Genomic DNA, 23,435 nt, shown 5'->3' with positions numbered 1-23,435 from the left:
CCACCCTCAGCGCCTTCCAGGGTCCTGTCTGATCTGCATGGAGCTCCTCCCTGCAGGCTGAAGACCGAGACCCTTGCTGCCTGTCGCCTTCTCTGTGTCGGACCCATGTTCCTGTTGCTCAAACCCAGGACTGGGTTACCGGTTTTAAGAGAACTGGGGCCCTGACCCTTGGCCTTCTAGGGATGGAAGGCAGCCCCCCTTCCTCTCTATTCTCCAAGTCCTCTACCTGCAGCTTTTTTTTTTTTTTCTGTAGAGATGGAGTCTCGCTCTGTTGCCCAGAATGGAGTGTAATGGCGTGATCTCGGCTCACTGCAACCTCCGCCTCCCGAGTTCAAGCAATTCTCCTGCCTCAGCCTCCTGAGTAGCTGGGACTACAGGCGCACGCCACCATGCCTGACTAATTTCTTTTGTATTTTAGTAGAGACTGGGTTTCACCATGTTGCCCAGGCTGGTCACGAACTCCTGAGCTTAGGCAATCCACCCACCTTGGCCTCCCAAAGTGCTAGGATTACAGGCGTGAGCCACCATGCCCGGTCTTAACCCACCACTCTTTACCAAACAGCAGCAGCAGCAGCAGCAGTGGTCACATCTGCAGAGCAGGCCTGGACCTTGTCCCCGGCTGGGTTTGGCCTCTGCCCTGTCGGTGGAGGAGATTTAACCTCTCCGGTGCCCCTCCCTACCACCCCCATAAGGCTCGTGTCACTGGGCAAAGGGGAAGCGGCCTGGAGTACAGGAAGCTGCCCAGCAGGGCCTGACCTGAGACTCGGGATGGGCAGTCCTGGGGTGCACACTAGGGGCAGGCATCCTGCATACAGACTCGGCGCTGGGGTCTCCAGATCCTCCTCCCAGGAGCTCGTCCTGGGTCCTGGGGCAGGGGAATTCTCAGAGTCCTACTCTGCCTCCTGTCTCAGGTAAGAGGCAGAGAGGGCGGCCGGCTGAGACCAACAGTAATGATAATCCCACGTGCCCTCTCTTTACACCTCTTGAAGTCCTGAGCACCTGTGGCTCTGGGCTCCTCACAGTGACCCCCCAGACCAGTGCTCCTAGCCCACCCCCCTTTTTTTTTGAGACAGAGTCTCGCCCTGTCGCCTGGGCTGGAGTGCAGTGACGCGATCTCGGCTCACTGCAAGCGCCGCCTCCCAGGTTCACACCATTTTCCTGCCTCAGCCTCCTGAGTAGCTGGGATTACAGGCGCCTGCCACCGTTCCCAGCTAATTTTTTGTATTTTTAGTAGAGATGGGGTTTCACCGTGGTCTCGATCTCCTGACCTCATGATCCACCCCACCTCGGCCTCCCAAAGTGCTGGGATTACAGGAGTGAGCCACCGCGCCCGGCCTCCTAGCCCCCTTTTACAGATGGGGAAGTCGAGGCTCAGAGACAAACTGACTTCCCAAGATCACAGTGAGTTGGAAGCAGAGTTGGGATTCAAATCAGGGTCCCTGTAACTCCGAGACCCCAAATCATTTCTCTCAAAGGCCTTGTAGGTCTTTTCTTCTGTCTTTGCCTCTCGGCTCTTCAGTGGAGGGGCCACGCTTGGAATGCCTGTTGCTTGAAATGCCTGGCACAGCCCAGGCACTCGGCTGAATTTCACAAATGGTGCTAAGTCAATACCCTTTGTGGCCTGTCCCTGACGATTCCTTGGGCCTCACCTCACCCTTCCCCTCTGTCTTGAAGTACTGTATGCCTGCGGTTCTACGGTGGGCAGGTCTATGCAAACCGGAAGCCACGTGGGCTGAGAGGCCAAAGAACGAGGCAGACAAATCCGGTTTCTCAGAAAGAAGCATTTTATAGAGGCATACGAACAGAAGCTATGTCTTGGGCAGTCATGAGACACGTAGGTCTCCACACTGTGACACCCAGAGTCAGGGCATGTATAGCATAGGGAAAGGACATACGTGCTTCAGAAGGGGTGTGGAGGACAATTGATCGGCATTGCCAGTGACAGTACATAAAGGAGAAATCTTAGAGGCCTTTCTGGAACTGGGGTCAATCAGAAGCCAGCATGGCGGATTCGCCTCTGAGACGGAGCCGCTTTGGCCTCTGCACCTGCACATGACGTTCTCAACAATGTTGTGTGTTTGTTTTTTGAGGGGAAGTTCACATAACCTAAAATCAATCTTTTTTTTTTTTTTTGAGACAGAGTTTCGCTCTTGTTGCCCAGGCTAGAGTGCAGTGGCGCCATCTCGGCTCACTGCAACCTCTGCCTCCTGGGTTCAAGCGATTCTCCTGCCTCCGCCTCCCGAGTAGCTGGGACTATAGGCGCTCGCCACCAGGCCCAGCTAATTTTTGTATTTTTGGTAGAGACAGGGTTTCCCCATGTTGGCCAGGCTGGTCTCAAACTCCTGACCTCAAGTGATCCACCCGCCTTGGCCTCCCAAAGTGCTGGGATTACAGGCGTGAGCCACTACATCCAGCCAATCAACCATTTTTTATGTGTCTAATTCAGGAGCATTCTGTATATCACATTTGCAAATGCAAATGCTGTTCCTTTGTTCTAGAAAGTCCTTCCTGCCATTTCTGCCTGGAAGCTTCCTGTTAACTTCAAGAGCCAGATAAATGCCCCTTCCTCTGGGATGTGTTTCTTCGGATCCCCAACTTGGTCTAGGGCTCACCCTGGGCTTCCTCAGCCCCTTGGTCACAGCACTTCCACACTAGTGGTCTGACTTGGTCTCCCTAGCCAGACTCAAAGTCCCAGCATATGCAGTGGAGGGTGGGTGCCCTGAGATCATGTACTAAATGCTTGTTGAGTGAATGTGTGAGTGGAGGTCTTTGGGGAGCACTCTGGAGGGCCCTGGGGTTCCAGCCACAGGGAGGGCCTAGAGTCTGACATGGGGAGAGACAACTCGGATCCACCTCCTGCAGCATAACAGAATAACCCAGTCTGGGTCTGAGGCAGAGTCCGAGGCGGGATAGCAAGCAGAGCCTTTCCTCAACTTGCACTATGAGCCCAGGCCAGTCATTGCTGTATTCTGGGCCTCAAAATCTTCATTGATGAGAAGAGGGCATTGCCTGGACTATCTCACTCTCTTGTTAAGTCATTTGAAGGGCTGCGGGAATCCCTGGCCTCTCTAAACCATGACTCAGGGGCTAGGCATGCCCCGCTTACCCCTGAAGCTCACGGGAGAAAGTGCTTGGAGTAGCTTCTTCTAGGAGTTAGTCAGCAGACAGAGCTGAGTTCCAATCCAAACTCTCCCTCTCACTGGCTGTGTGACCTTGGGCTGTTTGCTTAACCTCTCTGAGTCTCAGCTTCTGGGAAAATGAGGATCATAAGGTCCCTACTAGTAGGGCTCAGTAAATGTCAGCAATGGTCTCCACAGGGAAGATGATGACATGATTGGAGTCCAATTTACTTGTAGACAGACAAGTTGAATTGCTGGCCAAATTCTGAAAAAAAAAATTGTAGGTCTTTAAAAATCATTCATTTTGGGGCCGGGCACAGTGACTCATGCCTGTAATCCTAGCACTTCGGGAGGCTGGGGCAGGAGGATCGTTTGAGCCTCCAGGAGTTCAAGATCAGCCTGGGCAAATAGCGAGACCCCGACTCTAAGAAAAATACAATAAATAAATTAGCCAGGCGTGGTGGTGTGGGCCTGTGACCCCAGCTACTTGGGAGGCTGAGGCGGGAGGAGCACTTGAGCCAGTGTTCAAGGATGCAGTGAACTGATGGCGCCACTGTATTTCAGCCTTGGTGCCAGAGCAAGACCCCAGCTCTTACAAAACAAAAACAAACCCAGATCCATGAGTTCTGTTTCTTACATTGGATGTTGCTGAATATAAGCACCTCTGACAGTTCTAGGATGCTTGTTTCTAAGAGCTACATTTTCCCCCTCTGAGAAACAGTGAAGTGGGTGACATGCCTTTTTTGTTTTTGAGAACTGCTACGAAGAAAAAACATGAAGCATGGCAAAGAGATAGCGAGATAGCGAGGGATGGGGGGCATACAGGGTTATAGTAGACAAGCAATTCTCCTTTCATGAGAAGACAGTGGAGCAAAGTCCAGAAAGAAGTGAAGGGTTGAGTCATGCACGGATCTGGGGGTGCGCACATCCAGGCAAAGAGCACAGTCAGTGCAAAGGCCCTGCGTGGAGGGAGGGGCAGTCTGGAGCCTGCCTGCACTGAGACAACTGTGCACCTCTTCCCAACTCTGCGTTCGGCGTGTCAGTGCTGGTAGCTTGCAATCAGCCACGGAAGGAATATTTAAACCAAGGAAATTGGCCAGTGCTACAGTCAGGGCTTTACTATTTTATATTTTATTTTTTCTCAGAAAACGGGATGTGCCACTTTACCAGCACATCACTGGGGGTAGGAGATGAGGTCAGAGAACTTGCCAGGCCCAGATTACCCAGGGCCTGAGTGGCTGGAGGTGAAGTGACTTGGGTTTTTACAGGATCCCTCTGTGTGCACGTGGGGGGAAAGCTGAGAGGCTGAGGAGCAGGCAGATGTGGTCATCCGGGTAGTTTTGCCAGACTTAGAAAAGAAAAATACAGGATGCATGCACTACTTGGGACATACCTAACTAAAGAATTACTTGTTGTTTATCTGAAATTCCAATTTAAAACACTGGGTATCCTGTGTTTTAGCTAGCAATCCAGGTGGCAGGTGGGAGAAGATGGAGATTCATGATTGCTTCTGGAAGACTCGCTGTGTGATTCTACCCACCCCGTGGCCAATCCCTCCTCCTGGGATGTTCGGAGCAGGATCCCTACCTCGTGCCCCGCCAAACATGGCCCATACCCCAACTCACCCTGGACCACACCTGCCCCTCAGTCATTTCCTATAGGCTTTTCCTGCAGATTGAGAGAGGAAACTGGGCAGGGAGCACATCACTGATGGGTGAAATGATGATCTCACAGGAAACCAGACAAGCTAGAGCTGTCACCACGCCCTGGACTCAGAGAACTTGGGCACTTCACCGACGGCCACCTCCCATCTCCCTTTCATTCTTCCTGGGCAGGGCCTTGCAAGCCTTGGTGATGGATTTTATTCCATGAGATGGCTCAGCTACAGCAGGAACACGATTTGAAGTTTTTTGAAAGATTGCTCTGGCTACTGTGCAGAGTGGCTTCTCAGGGTGCCCAGCGGGGAGATGTCTAGGACACCTGGGTGTTGGATCTGGAGCTCAGGGAGAACAACCCGCAGAGGAGAGGGCCCCGGGCTGAGCCTGGAGATGCCACCATACCAGAGAAGAGCAGAGGGCCAGGAGGAAGGGCGTGTGGCCGTGTGGTTGACATCTCGATGACATGTGCTATGTGTGTCCCTCACAGACTTGGGATCTTTCTGGCAGGTAAACACAGGCCTTGGGGAATGTTCTGGGATGGGTGATGTCAGCCTCAGTGTGTTTGCTCAGCTGCTGGGCTCTCTTGGGACCACCGAGGACTGCAGCACCAATGGTGGAACTCCAGGCATGGTGACAGGAGGTGACCAGGTTCCCCCACCCAGGTCTGTGGTTAGCCTGGCTGTGCTGAATGGTGGAAGCAGGGGTGAGGCCCCGAGAGGTGTCTGGAGCCATCTGGCCATGAGGTCAGCCACTCAGCCAGGCCTCTGGAAGCCATGGGAAGCCACTTCCCAGATGCGGCTTCCGGCCCTTTCCTCCACCAAAACCACACTCAACTCATAGGCTGGCCTCAGGGGCAGTCCCTTTCCCAAGGGGAGGGCCGCATGCAAATGCCACACTGGGCTGAGCCAAGGCAGGGGTCAATGCTGGAGGCCTGGATCCTCCACGTCCTCTGGGCAGGTCAGCTACAACAAAGCCCATCCTGCCCATCAAGCCCCACTGCTTTCCACTGCTTTGGTGCCTTCGCCTCTCTGGGTGAACCCTGCTCACCCTGAGTCCCTGCATGGAAGGCACTTTCAGGCAGCGACCATCCCTTCCGATTTTCCTGATACAGGGAGAGGAAGGCAGGTGGCCCTGGCCACTCTGTGTGCTGAGGCAGAGCGAACAGGCAGCAGCACTGGAGGGAGGGAGGGAGGAGTGTGTGTGTGTCTGTGCATCCTGTGTGTGGATTTGTTTGAGTGTGCAAGTCCCCGTGTGTGTACCTAGGGTGTATGTTCCAGTAGCTTGTGCGTACCTGTGCCCTGGGTGTGTGCTTGTGCAAATCTCTGTGCGTGTTTGTGCAGATCTTTGTGTGTCAATGTAAACGTGTACCTAAGAGTGTTGTCTCTGTGTGAATGTGCGTGTACAGGTGCCTGCAACCAGTCATGATTTAGATCAACATCCCACTTTCAGCCTTGGGGAGATTCCTTCCTGCACGACAGGGGAACAGATCACTACTCCATTTTGCAGAAGTGATACTGAGGCTCAGAGAGGGCTGAGGCTTGCCTAAGGTCACCAGCCGATGGGATGACAATTCAGTTCTCACCTCTATGGTGGCTTCTAAGGGCTCATGGGAGTTCTTGGTCCCAAACTCTCCTCCCCAACCTGTCCCATTGGTGCCTGCAATACCCCTGTTGGGAAGTGACAGCGTGTCCTTGGCAGATTCATCTGTTAAACTGGCCTTCCTTCATGAGACAGGGACAATCCATCCTTTCCAAGACCGTCCTAGCAGGTAAGATGACACCTGGAGCAGGAGGGTCTGCCAAGGAAGGCAGGGAAGGGGAAGGGGTGGGGGTCCTACAGAAAGACAACTGCCTGCCCTTGAGAGTGTGGGCTGTGGGAGAGGCTGCCGCAGACGTGGGTGTGGGCTGTGGTTTCACCACTCGGGCTTCCTCCTGGATGCCCCAGCCACGCACTGGGTGACTGAACTGGATTACTCGTGGCTGCTGGCACTAATCAGAGAGCTGAGTGTGTGTAAAGAAGGACAACCTGGTGCAGGGAGTCCTACAAACAGAGGCCCCTCCCACAGCTGAGCCCATTTTGTCACCTGTAACCAGGGACAATGATGTAACCAGGGACCTGAGTCCCCCTTGGAGCAAGATGAAGGTAGAAACGCTCACACACTGAAGATGCTGCTGGAACACCGCAGGGGCTGGGCGGAGCAGCGGCAGCGTTAACAAGGGCAGCTGCTGCAGCGCCGGTGAAGGGCTAGACCCTGTGTCAGGTGCCCCTGCAGATAAAATTCCTCAAGTCCACAAAACAATGCAACCAGGTGAGTCTGAACATCCCCACTTCACAGATGAGGAACTTCGGGGTCAGGGCTGTCGGTCTTGGCTACCTCCATGGCCTTGGGGCCCTGCGTGGTCTCACCCCTGCCTAACTTTCTAGTCTCCATGTCTCCGTGTGACCCCCTCCCTCCTGCCACTTCCCTCTGGCCTTCTCGTGGCCCTCAGATGTGCCACACCCTCACCTGCATCAGCTTTGTGTCCTTTGCCCCCACGGTCCCTCTGCTGCCACATGCTCGTCCATTAGGTCCCGACTTAAATGTCACTTCCAGGGCCCCTTCCCGACTTCCTGTGCTGGGCAAAGGGCCCATTCTTAGCTCCCCAGGGCTGGCCCCCCATCTCGGTGCCTGTCACAGATTTCCCTCATCAGAGAAGGCTGGGACTCGTGCTCATGGCTCTGACCCCAGCACACAGCACGACAAGAAAGGATGCCCTGGCCTCCACGTGACAGAGCTGGATTCAAACCCAGGTGTTTCTGAAACCAAAGTGCGGCTCTGTAAAACGCAGGAGCAAGGGATTGGAAGGGAGGCAGTAACATCAGCAGAGCGGCACTCCACTTGGACAATCCAACTGCACTCCTCAAAGTTTTTGTTTGTTTGTTTTGAGATGGAGTCTCCCTCTGTCGCCCAGGCTGGAGTGCAGTGGCGCAATCTTGGCTTATTGCAAGCTCCGCCTCCTGGATTCACACTATTCTCCTGCCGCAGCCTCCCGAGTAGCTGGGACTACAGGTGCTCGCCACCACGCCTGGCTAACTTTTTTTTTTTTTTGTATTTTTAGTAGAGACGGGGTTTCACCGTGTTAGCCAGGATGGTCTCGATCTCCTGACCTCGTGATCTGCCCGCCTCGGCCTCCCAAAGTGTTGGGATTACAGGCGTGAGCCACCGTGCCTGTGGACGCTCCTCAAAGTTTTTAACCACACCTGCTCTTGTGGCAGAGGGGCGCAAACAGTCGGGCACATCTGTTATTTCTGCTGACCCACATCCATCCACCTTCCCGAAAGCTCAGGTTTCCTGTGGGGAAATGGCCCTCATCCACACTTGGTCTGAGGAGTTTGGCTGAGCTGGATTCCCTGCCTCACTTCCAGAGGTGGACAGGTGATTCGGGTCTGGCCAATCAGCATACCCCTCTCCCCCACGCTGAGCCTGTCCAATGGGAGGCTACCCTGGAACCCATGCTGGGACTGACAAAAAGGGAGGCCGACTGCCGTGATGGACCTCCCTGAATGAGGGTAAGGTTCTGGGGCTCAGGAAGGTCTCCAGGGCCTGGATTAGAGATAATAATTACCATGTCACAGATGACTAAAAGAGCCTCAAAGCACATTAGCACCCCCCAACCTGTTCTGCTTCCTGGTTCCTCATCTTGGTGACATCTCCACTGTCTACTAGAAATGGACACCATCACATGTCCTGCATTTACCTCTTTATGTACCTCTCTTTCAACTTTTTTTTTCAGACAGAGTCTCTCTCTGTCACCCAGGCTGGAGTACAGTGGCACAATCTCGGCTCACTGCAACCTCCACCTTCTGGGTTCAAGCAATTCTCCTGCCTCAGCCTCCTGAGTAGCTGGGATTACAGGCACCTGCCAACACGCCCGGCTAATTTTTGTATTTTGTATTTTTAGTAGAGATAGGGTTTCACCATGTTGGTCAGGCTGGTCTCGAAGTCCTGACCTCAGGTGATCCACCTGCCTCAGACTCCCCAAGTGCTGGGATTGAGCCACTGCGCCCAGCCTAATTTTTGCATTTTTAGTAGAGGCGGGGTTTCATCATGTTGGCCAGGCTGGTGACCTCAGGTGATCCACCAGCCTCAGCCTCCCAAGGTGCTGGGATTACAGGCGTGAGTCACCGCACCCAATCCCACATCTATTTTTTAATCAAGGCATGTTCTGCCTTCAAGTACACCCTCCATGATGTCTGCCAGAAATACCTTTCAGGAAGGCAGCTCTGAAGGGCATTTGCCTACTCAAAAATCCTAGGTAGACATTTAGATTAGTTCAGAGGCTTTCGGTAACCTAAACCAGAAATCTTGAACTCAAATGCCCACCGTGGCCATGCAGGAAACGTGAGCCAAGTGAGTGGAGTATCTGTATATAACACATGAGATTGTCTTTGTTCCCACAAAGAGATATACTTGGTCTTTCTTTTCCTGAAACACATGTCATCTCAGCCTCTTTTGTTTTCCTGCTTTTAATAAGATGCAGAAAACAGTTGTGAAAGCACAATGCTAAGTGGCATCTGACCCTCGGCCTATGCTGGGGAGGCTGTTAGGGAGTGGCAGGGACTGTGGTGAATTAGAGCACATGATCTTTCAATGGTGGGGTCACAGCTCGATGGCTATGCAGAAATGCTGACCTGATTTTCCAAAAGAAAGCAAAAATCAGGATTCTTATGGCATATCCCCCCATTTTTGACAGGCAAATAATTCCAAGCTTTTAAAAAGCACCGTGTGAGTCATTCTCTCATACCACTGGTGGGTGTCTAAATCAGTATAATCTCTAAGGATAGAAATTTGACATTAGCTACTAAAATTGTAAGAGCAATACTCTTTAACTTGACACTCCCACTTCTGGTATTCTTCCTGCACATATACTTGCTGTGTGCAAAATGATATGTTCAAGAAAATTTACTGCTGCATTGTTTGCAATAGTGAAAAAACTGAACTAATCTAAATGTCTATCTAGAGGGTCCTGGTTAAATAGATTACATTTGTAAAGGAATATTATGCAGCTATAAAAATGAGTGCTTTTTTTTTTTTAAGATATGACAATAGCACAAGTGACAAAAGACAAAACATAACTGGACTCCATCAAAATTAAAACTTTTGTGGAAAAGAGGACATTATCAAGTGATAGACATAGAAAGTGAAAAGACAACCTGAGAAATGGAAGTAAATATCTGTAAATCATGGTAAGTAAATATCTATAAATCATCTAATAAGATAATATCTGTATCTGTAAATCATCTGATAAGGGACTTTTATTTAGAATATATAAAGAACTCTGACAACTCAACAATAAAAAGGCAAATAACCCAATTAAAAATGGACAAAGGGCTGAGTGCGGTGGCTCATGCCTGTAATCCCAGCACTTTGGGAGGCTGATGTGGGCGGATCACTTGAGCTCAGGAGTTCAAGACTAGCCTGGCCAATGTAGTGAGACCCTGTCTCTGCCAAAAATACAAAAATTAGCTGGGTGCAACGATGTGCACCTGTAGTGCTAGTTACTTGGGAGGCTGAGGCAGGAGAATCACTTGAGCTTGGGAGGCGGAGGTTGTAGTGAGCCGAGATCCTGCCACTGCATTCCAGCCTAGGCTGGAGTGAAACCCTGTCTCAAAAAGAAAAAAGAAAAAAAAAAAAAGGCAAAGGATTTGAATAGATATTGAACAGACATTTCCCCAAAGGAGACAAATGGCCAATAAGCCGTGAAAACATCCTTAGTCATTAGGGAAATGCAAATCAAAACTACAATGACCTATCACTTCACACCCACTAGGATGGCTATAATTTAAAAATAATAATAATAATAATAAGGCTGGGTACCGTGGCTCATGCCTGTAATCCCAGAACTTTGGGAGGCTGAGGCAGATGGATCACTTGAGGTCAGGAGTTTGAGATCAGCCTGTCCAACATGGTCAAATCTCATCTCTATTTAAAAATACAAAAATTAGCCGGGCATGATGGTGGGGACCTGTAATCCTAACTACTCGGGAAGCTGAGGCAGAAGAATTGGTTGAACCTGGGGGGCAGAGGTTGCAGTGAGCCGAGATCGCGCCACTGCACTCCACCCTGGGCGACAGAGTGAGACTCAGTATCAAAAAAAGAAAGGAAGTGTTGGTGAGGATGTGGAGAAATCAGAATTCTTAAATATTGCTGATGAGTTTGTAAAATAGTGCAACTGCTGGAGAAAACAGCTTGGCTCTTTCTCAAGAAGTTTATAATTTACCATGTGACCCAGCAATCCCACTCCCAAGAGAAATGAAAACATATCCACAAAAAAACTTGTACACAAATGTTCTCAGAAGCATTATTCATAATAGCCAAAAAGTGGAAACAACCCAAATATTCATAAACTGATGGACAAACAAAATGTTTTATCTAAACAATGCAATCTATTTGGCCATAAAAATTAGTGCTAATATGACAACATGAACTTTATGCTAAGTGAAATAAGTCAAACACAAAAGACTACACAGTGTGTGATTCCATTAGTATAGAGTGTCCACAATGCGCAAGTCCATAGAGACAGAAAGTAGTTCAGAGGTTGCAAGGGCTCAGGTGAAAGAGGAATGAGGAGTGACTGTTAATGGGTATAAACCAAAAATAAAATTAGAATGCCCTTTGCAACCATCTAAATGGACTCCCTCCTTGGCCAGCACACCCTAAAATTTAACCTGAAAGACCAGTTCAGGCCACAGTGGGAGATGGGAGTTGGACATGCCTCATTATACCCCTCCAACATTAACATCAACACAGACCATAAGTCTGATAAGAAACATGTCTATTCTCTCTATAGCCGGCTACTGGTAGGCTTCAACTGCATAATAAAACGTAGGTCTCCCGGCCGGGCGCAGTGGCTCACGCCTGTAATCCTAGCACTTTGGGAGGCCAGGGGAGGGCAGTGGATCACTTGAGGTGAGGAGTTCGAGACCATCCTGGCCAACATGGTAAAACCCCGTCTCTACTAAAATACAAAAAAAAAAAAAAAAAAAAAAAAGCTGGGCTTGGTGGCTCACGCCTGTAATCCCAGCTGCTCTGGAGGCTGAGGCAGAAGAATTGCTTGAATCCAGGAGGGGGAGGTTGCAGCAAGCCAAGATCGTTCCACTGCACTCCAGCCTGGGCAACAGAGCAAGACTCATTCTCAAAATAATAATAATATACTTAAAAAACCCAAAAAACCCTAGGTCTCCACAACCCCTTATCATAATCCAGATATTCCTTTCTATAGATAATAACTCTTGTAACCAACTGCCAATCAGGATATGTTTAAATCTACCTGTGACTTGGAAGCCCCTCCTCTTCGAGTTGTCCTGCCCTTTCAGAATAGACATTGAACAGACATTTCCCCAAAGGAGACAAATGGCCAATAAGCACATAAAATCAATGTCAATCTTGCACGTATTGATTTATGTATTATGTCTTCCTAAAATGTATAAAGGCTGGCTGTGCCCCATCTTGGGCACATGTTGTAGGACTTCTGGAGGCTATGTCACCACCATGTCCTTAACCTTGCCAAAATAAACTTTCTAAATTGACTTGAGACTTGTCTCAGATACTTGGTTCACATAAGTTTCTTTTAGGGACGATGAAAATGTTCCATAAACCACTCTACCTAAAATTAGGTAGTGCTGATGGCTGCTCAACTGTGAATACACCAAAAAACACTCAATTGTACACTATATATGGTATGTTATTAAAAGTTGTTTAAAAGTGAGGGACCCCTCCAGTTATTGATACGGAATGATCTTCAGGAAAAGAGAATATGTTACATTTTGTACACGAAAGGGAAGGTGGGTACGAATATGTATTTGTATTGCTTTTTTCTATAAGCCGCCTAGGAGTGAAACCAAAATTCTTCACTTCTTTCAGCCCTACCCCGTTCCCTTTAAAAAACCTTTCCTTCCAGCTCACACTATCCACCATATCCATCTTCGCCTCCTGGCACTGAGCCTTAGAGGGGCGGTGCTCCAGAAACATTTGCTACACGAATGAACGAATCAACCATCGGATTTTGGGGTGGGTCGGCGCAGCTCGGTTCCAGCGAGGGCTCCGCCTACCAGCGGGCTCCGCAGAGGGACAGAGGCCGGGCGGCCGCCTCGGTTAACTCCGCTGCAGCCCAAAGCACGGGAATCGCGGGACAAACAAACGAGCGGAGGTAACACACCTGCAGGCCAGGAAACCCCCAGGTGCGGTCCAACTTGGCCGGAAGCTGCGGAGAGACTCAGCCACCGGAAGTCAGTGGAGGTTTCGGCCGGCCGCTCTAGAATCCTGGAGGACCGGGATCTCTGTGGTTGGCCGTGACGGGCACCCTCTACCGGGGATGACACATTCCCAGAGCTCCTGGGACCGAGAAAATGGTGGGCACAATTCCCGGGGCGGAGGGGGACTTTGGGACCCAGTAGCCAAGATAACAGTCCCAGTCCCGGGCATCTCAGTCCGGACAGTTGCCCGAGCTCATGGGACTAGCTGTGATTGGCCGGACGAGGTCGAGCGCTAGATGGGGACGCGCGCGCTACGTGCAGGGGCGTTGCCTTCCATTCACTTGGCGCCCGACTGCCAGTGCGCATGCGTTTGAAGGCGGTGCCGGGCGGGGAGCACACCCCTGTGAAGTGCCGGGCACCCTTTGGGCGGCTCCCGCCGGCTAGCTGGACAGCGGCGCGCGCCAGGCGTGGCTTCCTCGGCCGGTGGGCTAGGATTGGGCGCAGCAGGTAGAAGGGGCAGGACCCTTCGCAGAAATAGCTCAGCGATTGGCCAGGAGCTGGAGGGAGCGTGGTGTTGGGAGGCGGGGCGGAGGGGGACGGACAGGGCAGCTCACGACGCTGAGGTGGTGGCCGCGGCCCTTTAATAAGTAAGTGAGCCACCCTCGGAGACTCCCGCGCTGGGGACGGGAGGCCGGTGAGCCTCGGGACCTCTGAAAGCCTTGAGGAGGCGCGGGGGTGAGTGCGGCCCGGGGGAAACCCAGGTGCCCCGCCCCTCCCTTTCTTCCTGGCCCGCGCCTCGCCTCCCCATCCCCCGACCCTGGCCTGGCCCCTGCTGGGCCCCGACCCCTGGGGTAGCGTGTTTTCCCCGAACCGACCGCGCGCTTCTGGCCCTTGTCGGTTTAGGGAACTGGGAAGTTCCCTGGTCCTGCTCCCCAGCCCGCAGAGGGGACGCTGAGGCCCACGGGAGGCGGTCCCCTCCTCACCCGAGTCTCCACGCAGACACCATGGCCGAGCCCCTGAAGGAGGAAGACGGCGAGGACGGCTCTGCGGAACCCCCCGGGCCCGTGAAGGCCGAACCCGCCCACACCGCTGCCTCTGTAGCGGCCAAGAACCTGGCCCTGCTTAAAGCCCGCTCCTTCGATGTGACCTTTGACGTGGGCGACGAGTACGAGATCATCGAGACCATAGGCAACGGGGCCTACGGAGTGGTGTCCTCCGCCCGCCGCCGCCTCACCGGTGAGCTTCCTGAGCCGTCGCCTCCCAGATGTGGCAGCGTCGCAGGGAGTGGGAAACCGGCCCGTCCCAGACAGCTGGGAAGGAAAGCGGGGTGCGAGTTCTGGCTCCAGTCAACACACGCTGACCAGGACCCTCTCTGCCTGCCAGGCTCCGGGGAGGCTCGGTTCTCTGAAACTCTGGTCTGGGGGTTTTGCCATCCTGCCTGCCTACTTCCTCCTTAGAAAAATGACAGTCCCAGTTAGACCAGAATGGAGAGCCATTCCTTCGTGTCTAAGAGACAAATGTGTTCTGGAGCCAGACACTGGCACAAGGAACTGGTGGTGGGATGGGTGAGGTCTGAGATGCAGAGGGTGTAGGCATTAGAGACTGAACTCCACCACTGGGCAGCCGTGCAACCTCCAACAAGTTACTAAGCCATATTTCCTTCTCTTTAACATTGACCTATTGGGACCTGCCCTGTAGGGGAGTTGTGAAGGTCACATTTAATAATGTAGGTAACATGCTTGGCACATAGTAGGTACCCAGTACTTGGTAGCTGTTGTCATTTGCATCCTAGAAGGGAGGTGTTGATAGGGGCTGGGTCGACTCTGCAGTTTCTCCAAGGTATCCTCTGGTGTGTCCCTGTTCCCTGCTCCTCAGGCCAGCAGGTGGCCATCAAGAAGATCCCTAATGCTTTTGATGTGGTGACCAATGCCAAGCGAACCCTCAGGGAGCTGAAGATCCTCAAGCACTTTAAGCACGACAACATCATCGCCATCAAGGACATCCTGAGGCCCACTGTGCCCTATGGCGAATTCAAATCTGTGTAAGAAGCGGGATGGGAGAGGGAGCCAGACTTGGGACTTTTCTGAAGGCTGCACTCATATTGCTGAAGTTCTGGAAGGGCAGCTGAATCTAATCTGAAGCAGGCTGGGAAAATTCCCGCAGTCCTAGGACCAGTTCTCCTTTAGAGTTTTGCCAGGGACAACTGTTATTCCTCAAGAAATGTACAGATGATTTTACAGTTTTATAGAATCTTAGTATGTAGGATGTCAAATGTAGGACATTCCTACTATGACCACACCCTCCTATTCCCATAGCAGACTTCACTAATCAATCACAGAACACTTTCCTACAGACAGTGGACAAGCCTGATCAATTTTCATCATAGTTCTTCAAGCTGCCACTACCAAACAATGGAGATAGCCCCAAAAGGAAACCTATTGGCCAGCCCTGGTGTAGTCCAACCCCATCTTTTATCTGATGGGGAAACTAGGTCTGGAGACAAAAGTGATTTAACCAAGTTCATGGAAAAGTCGTAGAGAATCTAAAACGTGATGCTCTTCTTCCATACCATGCCGTCAGCCCCTACGGGGTCCCAGGGTAAGGCTGTTACCTGTCTGGAATCGGAAGGGTGTGGTGAGGATGGGGCTTGTCCCTGGAGTGTGATCAGGCCAACCCATGCTTCTCTCCTTCTTTCCCCTTCCAGCTACGTGGTCCTGGACCTGATGGAAAGTGACCTGCACCAGATCATCCACTCCTCACAGCCCCTCACACTGGAACACGTGCGCTACTTCCTGTACCAACTGCTGCGGGGCCTGAAGTACATGCACTCGGCTCAGGTCATCCACCGTGACCTCAAGCCCTCCAACCTATTGGTGAATGAGAACTGTGAGCTCAAGATTGGTGACTTTGGTATGGCTCGTGGCCTGTGCACCTCGCCCGCTGAACATCAGTACTTCATGACCGAGTATGTGGCCACGCGCTGGTACCGTGCCCCTGAGCTCATGCTCTCTTTGCATGAGTATACACAGGCTATTGACCTTTGGTCTGTGGGCTGCATCTTTGGTGAGATGCTGGCCCGGCGCCAGCTCTTCCCAGGCAAAAACTATGTACACCAGCTACAGCTCATCATGATGGTGCTGGGTACCCCATCACCAGCCGTGATTCAGGCTGTGGGGGCTGAGAGGGTGCGGGCCTATATCCAGAGCTTGCCACCACGCCAGCCTGTGCCCTGGGAGACAGTGTACCCAGGTGCCGACCGTCAGGCCCTATCACTCCTGGGTCGCATGCTGCGTTTTGAGCCCAGCGCCCGCATCTCAGCAGCTGCTGCCCTTCGCCACCCTTTCCTGGCCAAGTACCATGATCCTGATGATGAGCCTGACTGTGCCCCGCCCTTTGACTTTGCCTTTGATCGTGAAGCCCTCACTCGGGAGCGCATTAAGGAGGCCATCGTGGCTGAGATTGAGGACTTCCATGCAAGGCGCGAGGGCATCCGCCAGCAGATCCGCTTCCAGCCTTCTCTCCAGCCTGTGGCTAGTGAACCTGGCTGTCCAGATGTTGAAATGCCCAGTCCCTGGGCTCCCAGTGGGGACTGTGCCATGGAGTCTCCCCCACCAGCCCCACCACCGTGCCCTGGCCCTGCACCTGACACCATTGATCTGACCCTGCAGCCACCCCCACCAGCCAGTGAGCCTGCCCCACCGAAGAAAGAGGGTGCCATCTCAGACAACACTAAGGCTGCCCTTAAAGCTGCCCTGCTCAAGTCTTTGAGAAGCCGGCTCAGAGGTGCCTTGTGGGCAGGTCGGGTGGGCAGAGGGGAGACTTGGACTTGGACAAGGCTTCAGCCTTTTACCTTCTCCCCTGCCCAACAGATGGCCCCAGCGCACCCCTGGAGGCTTCTGAGCCTCGGAAGCCGGTGACAGCCCAGGAGCGCCAGCGGGAGCGGGAGGAGAAGCGGCGGCGGCGGCAAGAGCGAGCCAAGGAGCGGGAGAAACGGCGGCAGGAGCGGGAGCGAAAGGAACGGGGGGCCGGGGCCTCTGGGGGCCCCTCCACTGACCCTTTGGCTGGACTAGTGCTCAGCGACAATGACAGAAGCCTTTTGGAACGCTGGACTCGAATGGCCCGACCCCCAGCCCCAGCCCCGACCTCTGTGCCAGCCCCTGCCCCAGTGCCAACGCCAACCCCAGCCCAACCTGCCAGTCCTCCTCCTGGCCCTGTAGCCCAGCCCACTGGCCCACAACCACAACCTGCGGGCTCCACATCTGGCCCTGTACCCCAGCCTGCCTGCCCACCCCCTGGCCCTGCAGCCCACCCTACCGGCCCTCCTAGGCCCATCCCTGTCCCTGCGCCACCCCAGATTGCCACCTCTACCAGCCTCCTGGCTCCCCAGTCACTTGTGCCACCCCCTGGGTTGCCTGGCTCCAACACCCCAGGAGTTTTGCCTTACTTCCCACCTGGCCTGCCACCTACAGACGCCGGGGGAGCCCCTCAGTCTTCCATGTCAGAGTCACCTGATGTCAACCTAGTGACCCAGCAGCTATCTAAGTCACAGGTGAGAGGGAGGCCCAGGCCATGGGGACACCTGGGTCCGGGCCAAAGGAAAATGGGTTCAGGAGTGGTCCCTGTTCCACAAAAACCGAGCAGCAGATGGGGCTTTGTCTCTGAACATGTCTCCTTGCTCACAGAAGGAGCATAATGGCGATGAAGAGGTTGTTAGGAGACAAGTTAGATATTGGAAAGTGCCTGGCCCAGAGGCGGGGCCAGCTAGCACTCACTGACGGCCAAAACTGGTGTTAGCACTCCCAGGTATCCAGGCGGAGTAGTCAGCAGCATTGGGACAGGGTGCCCTGCAGACCTCAGTCTGCCTGCATTGTAATCTGTCATTCTCTGCAGGTGGAGGACCCCCTGCCCCCTGTGTTCTCAGGCACACCAAAGGGCAGTGGGGCTGGCTACGGTGTTGGCTTTGACCTGGAGGAATTCTTAAACCAGTCTTTCGACATGGGCGTGGCTGATGGGCCACAGGATGGGTAAGGTGGCTGGACTGAGCTCCTAGACTGGGGCTGTGGGGAGAGGTTCCTGGTGCAGGAAGCATGCACCTGTGGGATGGGTGAGAGTCCAGCCTACGCTAATAGCACCCCTCCCTTCCCTTCCCCTGCAGCCAGTCAGATTCAGCCTCACTCTCAGCCTCCCTGCTTGCTGACTGGCTCGAAGGCCATGGCATGAACCCTGCCGATATTGAGTCCCTGCAGCGTGAGATCCAGATGGACTCCCCAATGCTGCTGGCTGACCTGCCTGACCTCCAGGACCCCTGAGGCCCACAGCCTGTGCCTTGCTGCCACGGTAGACCTAGTTCCAAGATCCATGGGAACATTCTCAAAGGCTTTAGCCCTGGACCCAGCAGGTGAGGCTCGGCTTGGATTATTCTGCAGGTTCATCTCAGACCCACCTTTCAGCCTTAAGCAGCCACCTGAGCCACCACCGAGCCATGACAGGATTGGGAGACCCTGACTCCCCCTGTACAATCCTTTTCAGTATTATATTTTTATTATTATTATGTTATTATTACACTGTCTTTTTGCCATCAAAATGAGGCCTGTGAAATACAAGGTTCCCTTCTGCACCTGACTCCAGGTGTAATTTTTGGAGTTCGGGGTAGGACACCATCAGTAGGGGAGCAAGGAGGAGCCAGGTGCCTACATTTGGGGAAATAAGCAAATATGTTTGTGTGTGTGAAGCCAGTTCATTCAGGTTCTGAAGGTTTATTGAGACCTTCAGTCCCTACCTACTCCCAGCCCTGCAGAGATTGTCCTCTGCTCCCTCATGTGGCTAAACCTCTCAACCCCTGGAGAATATGGGGAAGACCTCATATATGCATGCCTACCTTGGCTGTGGCTGTTTCAGGGTGGTGTGCAGTAGCTGTGGTCTTGGTATAGAGCTTCGGGGGCTGGGATGGGTCATCAGGGAAAGCTGAGTATGATAGTGAGATGGGCTGGGGTTCCACGGTACTCACCACAGGGGATTAAGTTGGTGGGAGGAAGGCTGAGGATGAAACATGGTTTGAGAGCAGCCAGAGGAGTGCTGGGCTGTGGCCTAGAATACACCATGGCCCTGTTCACACTGTACTGCTCAGCCTAGTACACTAGGGTGGCCCAGACAGGGGTCCACAGTGAGGAAGCAGGACAAGATGGCACACAAAGGCCTGCAGCTGGCAGGATGGCTCCTGGCTGTCAGCTGTTGGGACAGGGTGGAGGCAACTCATTCTCATGGAGCCCAGCCAGGTCCAGGCTAGAACCATGTGCCTCTCGGAAAAGGCCTGGGGAGCTGCTGGCAGCGTAACTTCAGGTGTAGGGGAGCCGGGTCTGGCTTAGGAATGGATGCCCTGGGTGTATGACAGGGATGAGGCATGGCTGAGAGCCACAGGCCCCCTTGTAAGGAGTTGGTGCTCGGGAATCAGCAGAAGCATGCATCAGGGGCAGCAGAGGGAGCACTCGTGGAGACCATGCGTGTCCAGGGGAGGAAAGGGGCCTGAGGGGGCCAGCCCCTCAGGCCCGACGGATTTTCATCTCAGTGCGCTTGAGGGAGTAGTAGAAGCCCTTCCACTGGGCCCAGTTGATGCCATTGGCATAGGAGAGGTGGGAGCCACCTAGGTAGAAGCCATTGAGGTTGGCGAAGTGGCAGCTGCGGAACCAGAAGGCTCCTGAGGAGAGAGCCGCACAGTTCTGCACAAAGAGGTCCTGGTCCCGGTCAAAGGTAGAGAACTTCTGGCCACTGTGGTAGGACAGGGAGTCACCTGGCAGAGGGGAGAAGGGTTGGGGCTGCTGAAGCAGGGAACTGAGCTCCGAGCTGGCCGGGAGAGGGTGACAATGACGACTGTGAGAGAGATCACGTGGCAGCCTGGCGGGATGGGGGCACCCTCCCTGAGCCAGATGTTGGGTAGATGTGCTTCTGCAATGAAGAGAAACAGCTGCTCCGCCACAGAGTTGCCTGGAGCAGGGCCAGGATGGCTGCTCCCCAGGGCTGAGGCCCAAGCTGGTTTGAGCTGGTTTGGAGCCAGCTCTGGCCCTTCCAGACCCAGGAGGGTTGAAGGAGGGGCCTGAAGGAGGTTGGGGATGACTGGGCAGGGCCAGCCCTGCCTTCTTTCCCCTCACAGCCCCTCCTAAAGCTAACGGCGGGGTATACCTGCCCCGCCGTCCTCGAAGCCTGCCACATAGAGGGTGTAGCCGTCTTCCTCTGCACTGACCGCGTTCGGGGAGATGGAGAAGTCAGCGTACTTGGCGTAGGCCGTGTTGTTCTCAAAGTCCTCCAAGTCCACTCGCAGCTCGTACTTCTGCTTCAGCGTCAGGAGGTGCATGTTCTGCAGCCCTGGGGAGGAGGGGCAGTTGGTCAACAAGGACCTGGCCCTGGGGCAGCCCCTCAGCCCACCTGGTCCCCGCCTTACCCAGCCAGTACTCTCCATCGGCACGGCCGAAGCCCAGCTTGTAGTCATTCCAGCCCCGGAAGAAACTCACTGAGCCATTGAATCTCTTCTGGAAAACCTGGAGCAGAGAAGATGAGACTGGACCATCAAGGGTCCAGTGGGCAGGGTTCTGGGCCTGCCCTGCCCACCTCAAGCATGGACCCTGTGATGCTGTGGCCAGCTTGTTAAAGGACTGAGTTGTGGGGGGTAGTGGGAGTGGGGTTGCTAAAACAAGGTCCACATTGGCACCAGGCCCCCTGTGGAGCAGCTGCCAGCACCCACCTGGGCTCTTCATACCCAGTTTCGTATAGAGGCAGGAAAGAGGCTAAGAGGGGGCGCTCTAGAGTTCGAGTGCCTAGCTGTGGGACCTGGGCAAGTTCCTTCACCTCTCTGAGGCTTTAGTTCCTCAGTACTTCCCAGGATTATTGTGAGGCTTATATGCATTAACCTACCTCAGCCGGGCGCAGTGGCTCACGCCTGTTATCCCAGCACTTTGGGAGGCTGAGGTGGGCGGATCACCTGAGGTCAGGAGTTCAAGGCCAGTTTGGCCAACATGGTGAAACCCCATCTCTACTAAAAATAAAAAAATTAGCTGGGCGTGGTGGCACATGCCTGTAATCCCAGCTACTTGGGAAGCTGAGGCAGGAGAATTGTTTGAACCTGGGAGGTGGAGGTTGCAGCAATGAGGTGGATGGAGCCACTGCACTTGAGCCTGGATGACAGAGCAAGACTCCGCCTCAAAGCAAACAGACAAACACCTACCTCAGGCACTTAGAATTTAAGTGTTGGCAGCTGCTCAGAAGCTGTGCTGTGGGTGTCATTATCCCCATTTTAAAGATGAAGAAACTGAGGTTCACAGATGTGAAGCCCAGGGTCACAGGGCTGGGATTAGAACCAGCTCTGGCCTCTGTTCCCTCCTCCCACTCACCGTCCACTTCCCGCCCTCGGTGGTCATGTCACAGAAGACGGGCACAGGCACACTGGGGCCCAAGGGGTAGATGAGGTACACGCCGTCTGACTGGTAGCCCTGGGCATAGATGTCGTCACAGTCCAGGGGTTGCTGAAGGCAAAACCTCTCCAGAGCTGGGGGTGGGGACATGGGGACAGTGAGGAGAGTGGGACTATGGCATCACTGACACCTCAGCACCCCAAGACTTGCCTTAGTCCCTGGGACTGGGGGAATTTGACACAAGGAGTCATGGAAGGTTTCTTCAAGGGAGATGAGCAATGCTCATGTCATCCATCTGCCCCATTTAGTAAAGGAGGAACCTGAGTCCTGCAGAGCTGGGGCTCAGCCCTGACAGTCTGTTCTGACAGTCCAGCCTCTCCTTGCCCAACCTGTGGGCCAGGCCGCGTCTGTGAGTGTGGGGCTGCTTACCATCTCCTCGGATCCCGGAGACCTGGGGGGCACACGGGGGCGTGGAGAGAAGCAGCAGCAGCGGCAGGGCCAGGAGGGCCTGGCGATGGGCAGACAGGGTCAGCACAGCCCCTTCCCAGCTCGAGACCCCCTGTTCTCTTTGTATTTGCCCCCACCATGCGTGCATATGCTGCCCTTGCCTGAATCCCTCTCCTGCCATTTGGCCCCTCTTTCCCCACCCTACCCCCCCTCCGGCCAAGTAACCACCCCACTCTCTGGGACAGGCTATATACCCTCATCGCTTACAAGTTTCAAGAGAACTCCTTGTGCCTTCATAGTCCCCTCTGTGGCCAGGGGCCTCTGGAGTGGGCTCAGTTCCCCAGTGCTATGAGTCCCCCTACCCTGGGCCCCGTACCTTCATGCTGTCAGTTCTGCTCAGAGTGGCTGGGTGTCTGCGGCCCCAGACTGCAACCGCCCAGAGTTATGTGCTGGGCCCCCGCCAGCCGCCCCAGCCCCGCCCCCCTTCCCGTAGCTGCAGAACCCCCCTCTCCCCACCCCAGACAACCAGCATCAGTTTACACTATCAGGGGGCTGGGAGGTGGGGCCAGAGCCAGGGGACCACCTGTGTCTCATTAGGCCTGTCGGGCAAAGTACTGCAGACGTTAACTCCCTGCTGGCTCCAACTGTTCCCTGGATCCCACTCCATCCGCCATCCGGCACCCGCCCCGCTAGATCTGTGGGCCCCCTGGCACCCCCAGGCAGCCCCAGCCCGCCGCAGCCTGTCCCCTGCTTCCTGATGGGCCCCCCTGCAGATGTCTGTTTATTCTTTCCCCCTCCTTCCCTGGCCTGCGTTTCATCAGCCATTGAGGGGGAGGGCTGAGGGGGTGTCATATGCCTGGCTTCTGGGGAGGGGAGGCCTGCTCTGGGGGAGCAGAAGGCTGAGGGGACAGCTTCAGAGCTCCTGATGTGGGAGCCTGGCTGGGGCTGGTGGGGGGACAGAGGCAGCAGTCTCCTGGCAGGCCTGGGACATTTCTGAGCCATGAGCACAAGGCTGCTGGCGTCCAACTGCTCTGTCTGCCCCAGCTCAGGCCAGGCAGGGCCCCTCTCCAGCCCCCCCTCGCCAGCACCTCCTCACTCTGGCCACCTCAGGCCCGCTCTTTTCCCCTCCCACAGTTCCCTGGCCCATCTCTCTGGCTCACATGCACAGGGTATGGGACCTCTTTTGTTTTTCTTCACTCCACCCCTCCTTCTTTCTTCCAGACCCTTCACTTTGGCTCCCACACCTCCCAGACTCTACTTCATCTGAATCTCCCTGCTTCTGGGCTCTCTCCTCCCATCCCTGGCACACTACCAGGAGAGTTGTTCTAGATGGCCTCTCAGATTATGTCACCCTGCTTAAGCCTCATGGCTCCCTATTGCCTCAGGGCTGAGGCTAGGTTTTTCACCTTGGACATGAAAGGAATTTCAAGTCTGTCTCTGGCCTACCTTGAGGACCTTGTCCCTTATTACTGTGACTCAAACTACAGTGCAGCCACCCCAGACTTCTCACCATGGAGGTCCCCACTCCTTTGTGCTGCCCCCCGTGATGCCCACTCATCTGCCTCCTTTTCTTG

The 23,435-nt window shown here is 54.1% G+C and overlaps 3 protein-coding genes across 9 annotated transcripts in view; 1 reads left to right on the top strand and 2 right to left on the bottom strand.

Moving 5' to 3' along the window:
- B9D1 (B9 domain containing 1) overlaps positions 1–7,439 on the bottom strand; it is a 35,716-nt gene extending 28,277 nt beyond the window's left edge. Inside the window, exon 1 of the mRNA XM_050763948.1 lies at positions 7,430–7,439. The gene's annotated coding sequence lies outside the window, so the exon portion shown is untranslated. The remainder of the gene's footprint in view (positions 1–7,429) is intronic.
- A 6,000-nt stretch (positions 7,440–13,439) lies between these two features.
- Positions 13,440–23,435, top strand: part of MAPK7 (mitogen-activated protein kinase 7) — a 33,593-nt gene continuing 23,597 nt past the window's right edge. The window contains exons 1-8 of one of the 6 annotated variants that reach the window (XR_007720284.1): positions 13,565–13,747; positions 14,012–14,248; positions 14,888–15,053; positions 15,593–15,610; positions 15,717–16,795; positions 16,882–17,561; positions 17,903–18,036; positions 18,168–18,410. Coding sequence is in view for 5 of the 6 variants with exons in the window: in XM_050763879.1 (XP_050619836.1) it covers positions 14,017–14,248; positions 14,888–15,053; positions 15,593–15,610; positions 15,717–16,795; positions 16,882–17,561; positions 17,903–18,036; positions 18,168–18,321 (2,463 nt within the window). In the remaining variant the exon portion in view is untranslated. Of the gene's footprint in view, positions 13,748–14,011; positions 14,249–14,887; positions 15,054–15,592; positions 15,611–15,716; positions 16,796–16,881; positions 17,562–17,902; positions 18,037–18,167; positions 18,630–23,435 lie in introns of those variants that run through there. The other 5 variants (XM_050763879.1, XM_050763880.1, XM_050763882.1 and 2 more) reach the window with 5 other exon arrangements.
- Positions 18,535–22,334, bottom strand: MFAP4 (microfibril associated protein 4). Of its 2 annotated transcripts, none has more exons than XM_050763944.1 (6): positions 22,238–22,334; positions 21,844–21,922; positions 21,394–21,548; positions 20,448–20,544; positions 20,189–20,371; positions 18,535–19,799 (listed from the first exon to the last, which is right to left on the bottom strand). In XM_050763944.1, exons 1-6 carry the CDS (start codon positions 22,241–22,243, stop codon positions 19,552–19,554), a joined length of 768 nt encoding a protein of 255 aa, XP_050619901.1. In that variant the 5' UTR covers positions 22,244–22,334; the 3' UTR covers positions 18,535–19,551. The 2 variants fall into 2 exon arrangements, with proteins under 2 accessions (XP_050619901.1, XP_050619900.1); XM_050763943.1 differs by having other exon boundaries at positions 22,129–22,279.

Source organism: Macaca thibetana, chromosome 16, assembly GCF_024542745.1.
Source record: "Macaca thibetana thibetana isolate TM-01 chromosome 16, ASM2454274v1, whole genome shotgun sequence".
NCBI lineage: Eukaryota > Metazoa > Chordata > Mammalia > Primates > Cercopithecidae > Macaca > Macaca thibetana.
Note: the sequence above shows the minus strand (reverse complement) of the source record. Positions and strands in the feature narration are given on the sequence as shown.

Bases quoted from the DNA above. Each gene is read 5' to 3' on its own strand.
- MFAP4 (XM_050763943.1), bottom strand. From the start codon at position 22,158: ATGAAGGCACAAGGAGTTCTCTTGAAACTT. The intron at 20,372-20,447 runs GTAAGGCGGGGA...CCTCCTCCCCAG, and splicing joins CGATGGAGAGTACTGGCTGG to GGCTGCAGAACATGCACCTC. The intron at 19,800-20,188 runs GTATACCCCGCC...CCCCTCTGCCAG, and splicing joins CTTCGAGGACGGCGGGGCAG to GTGACTCCCTGTCCTACCAC.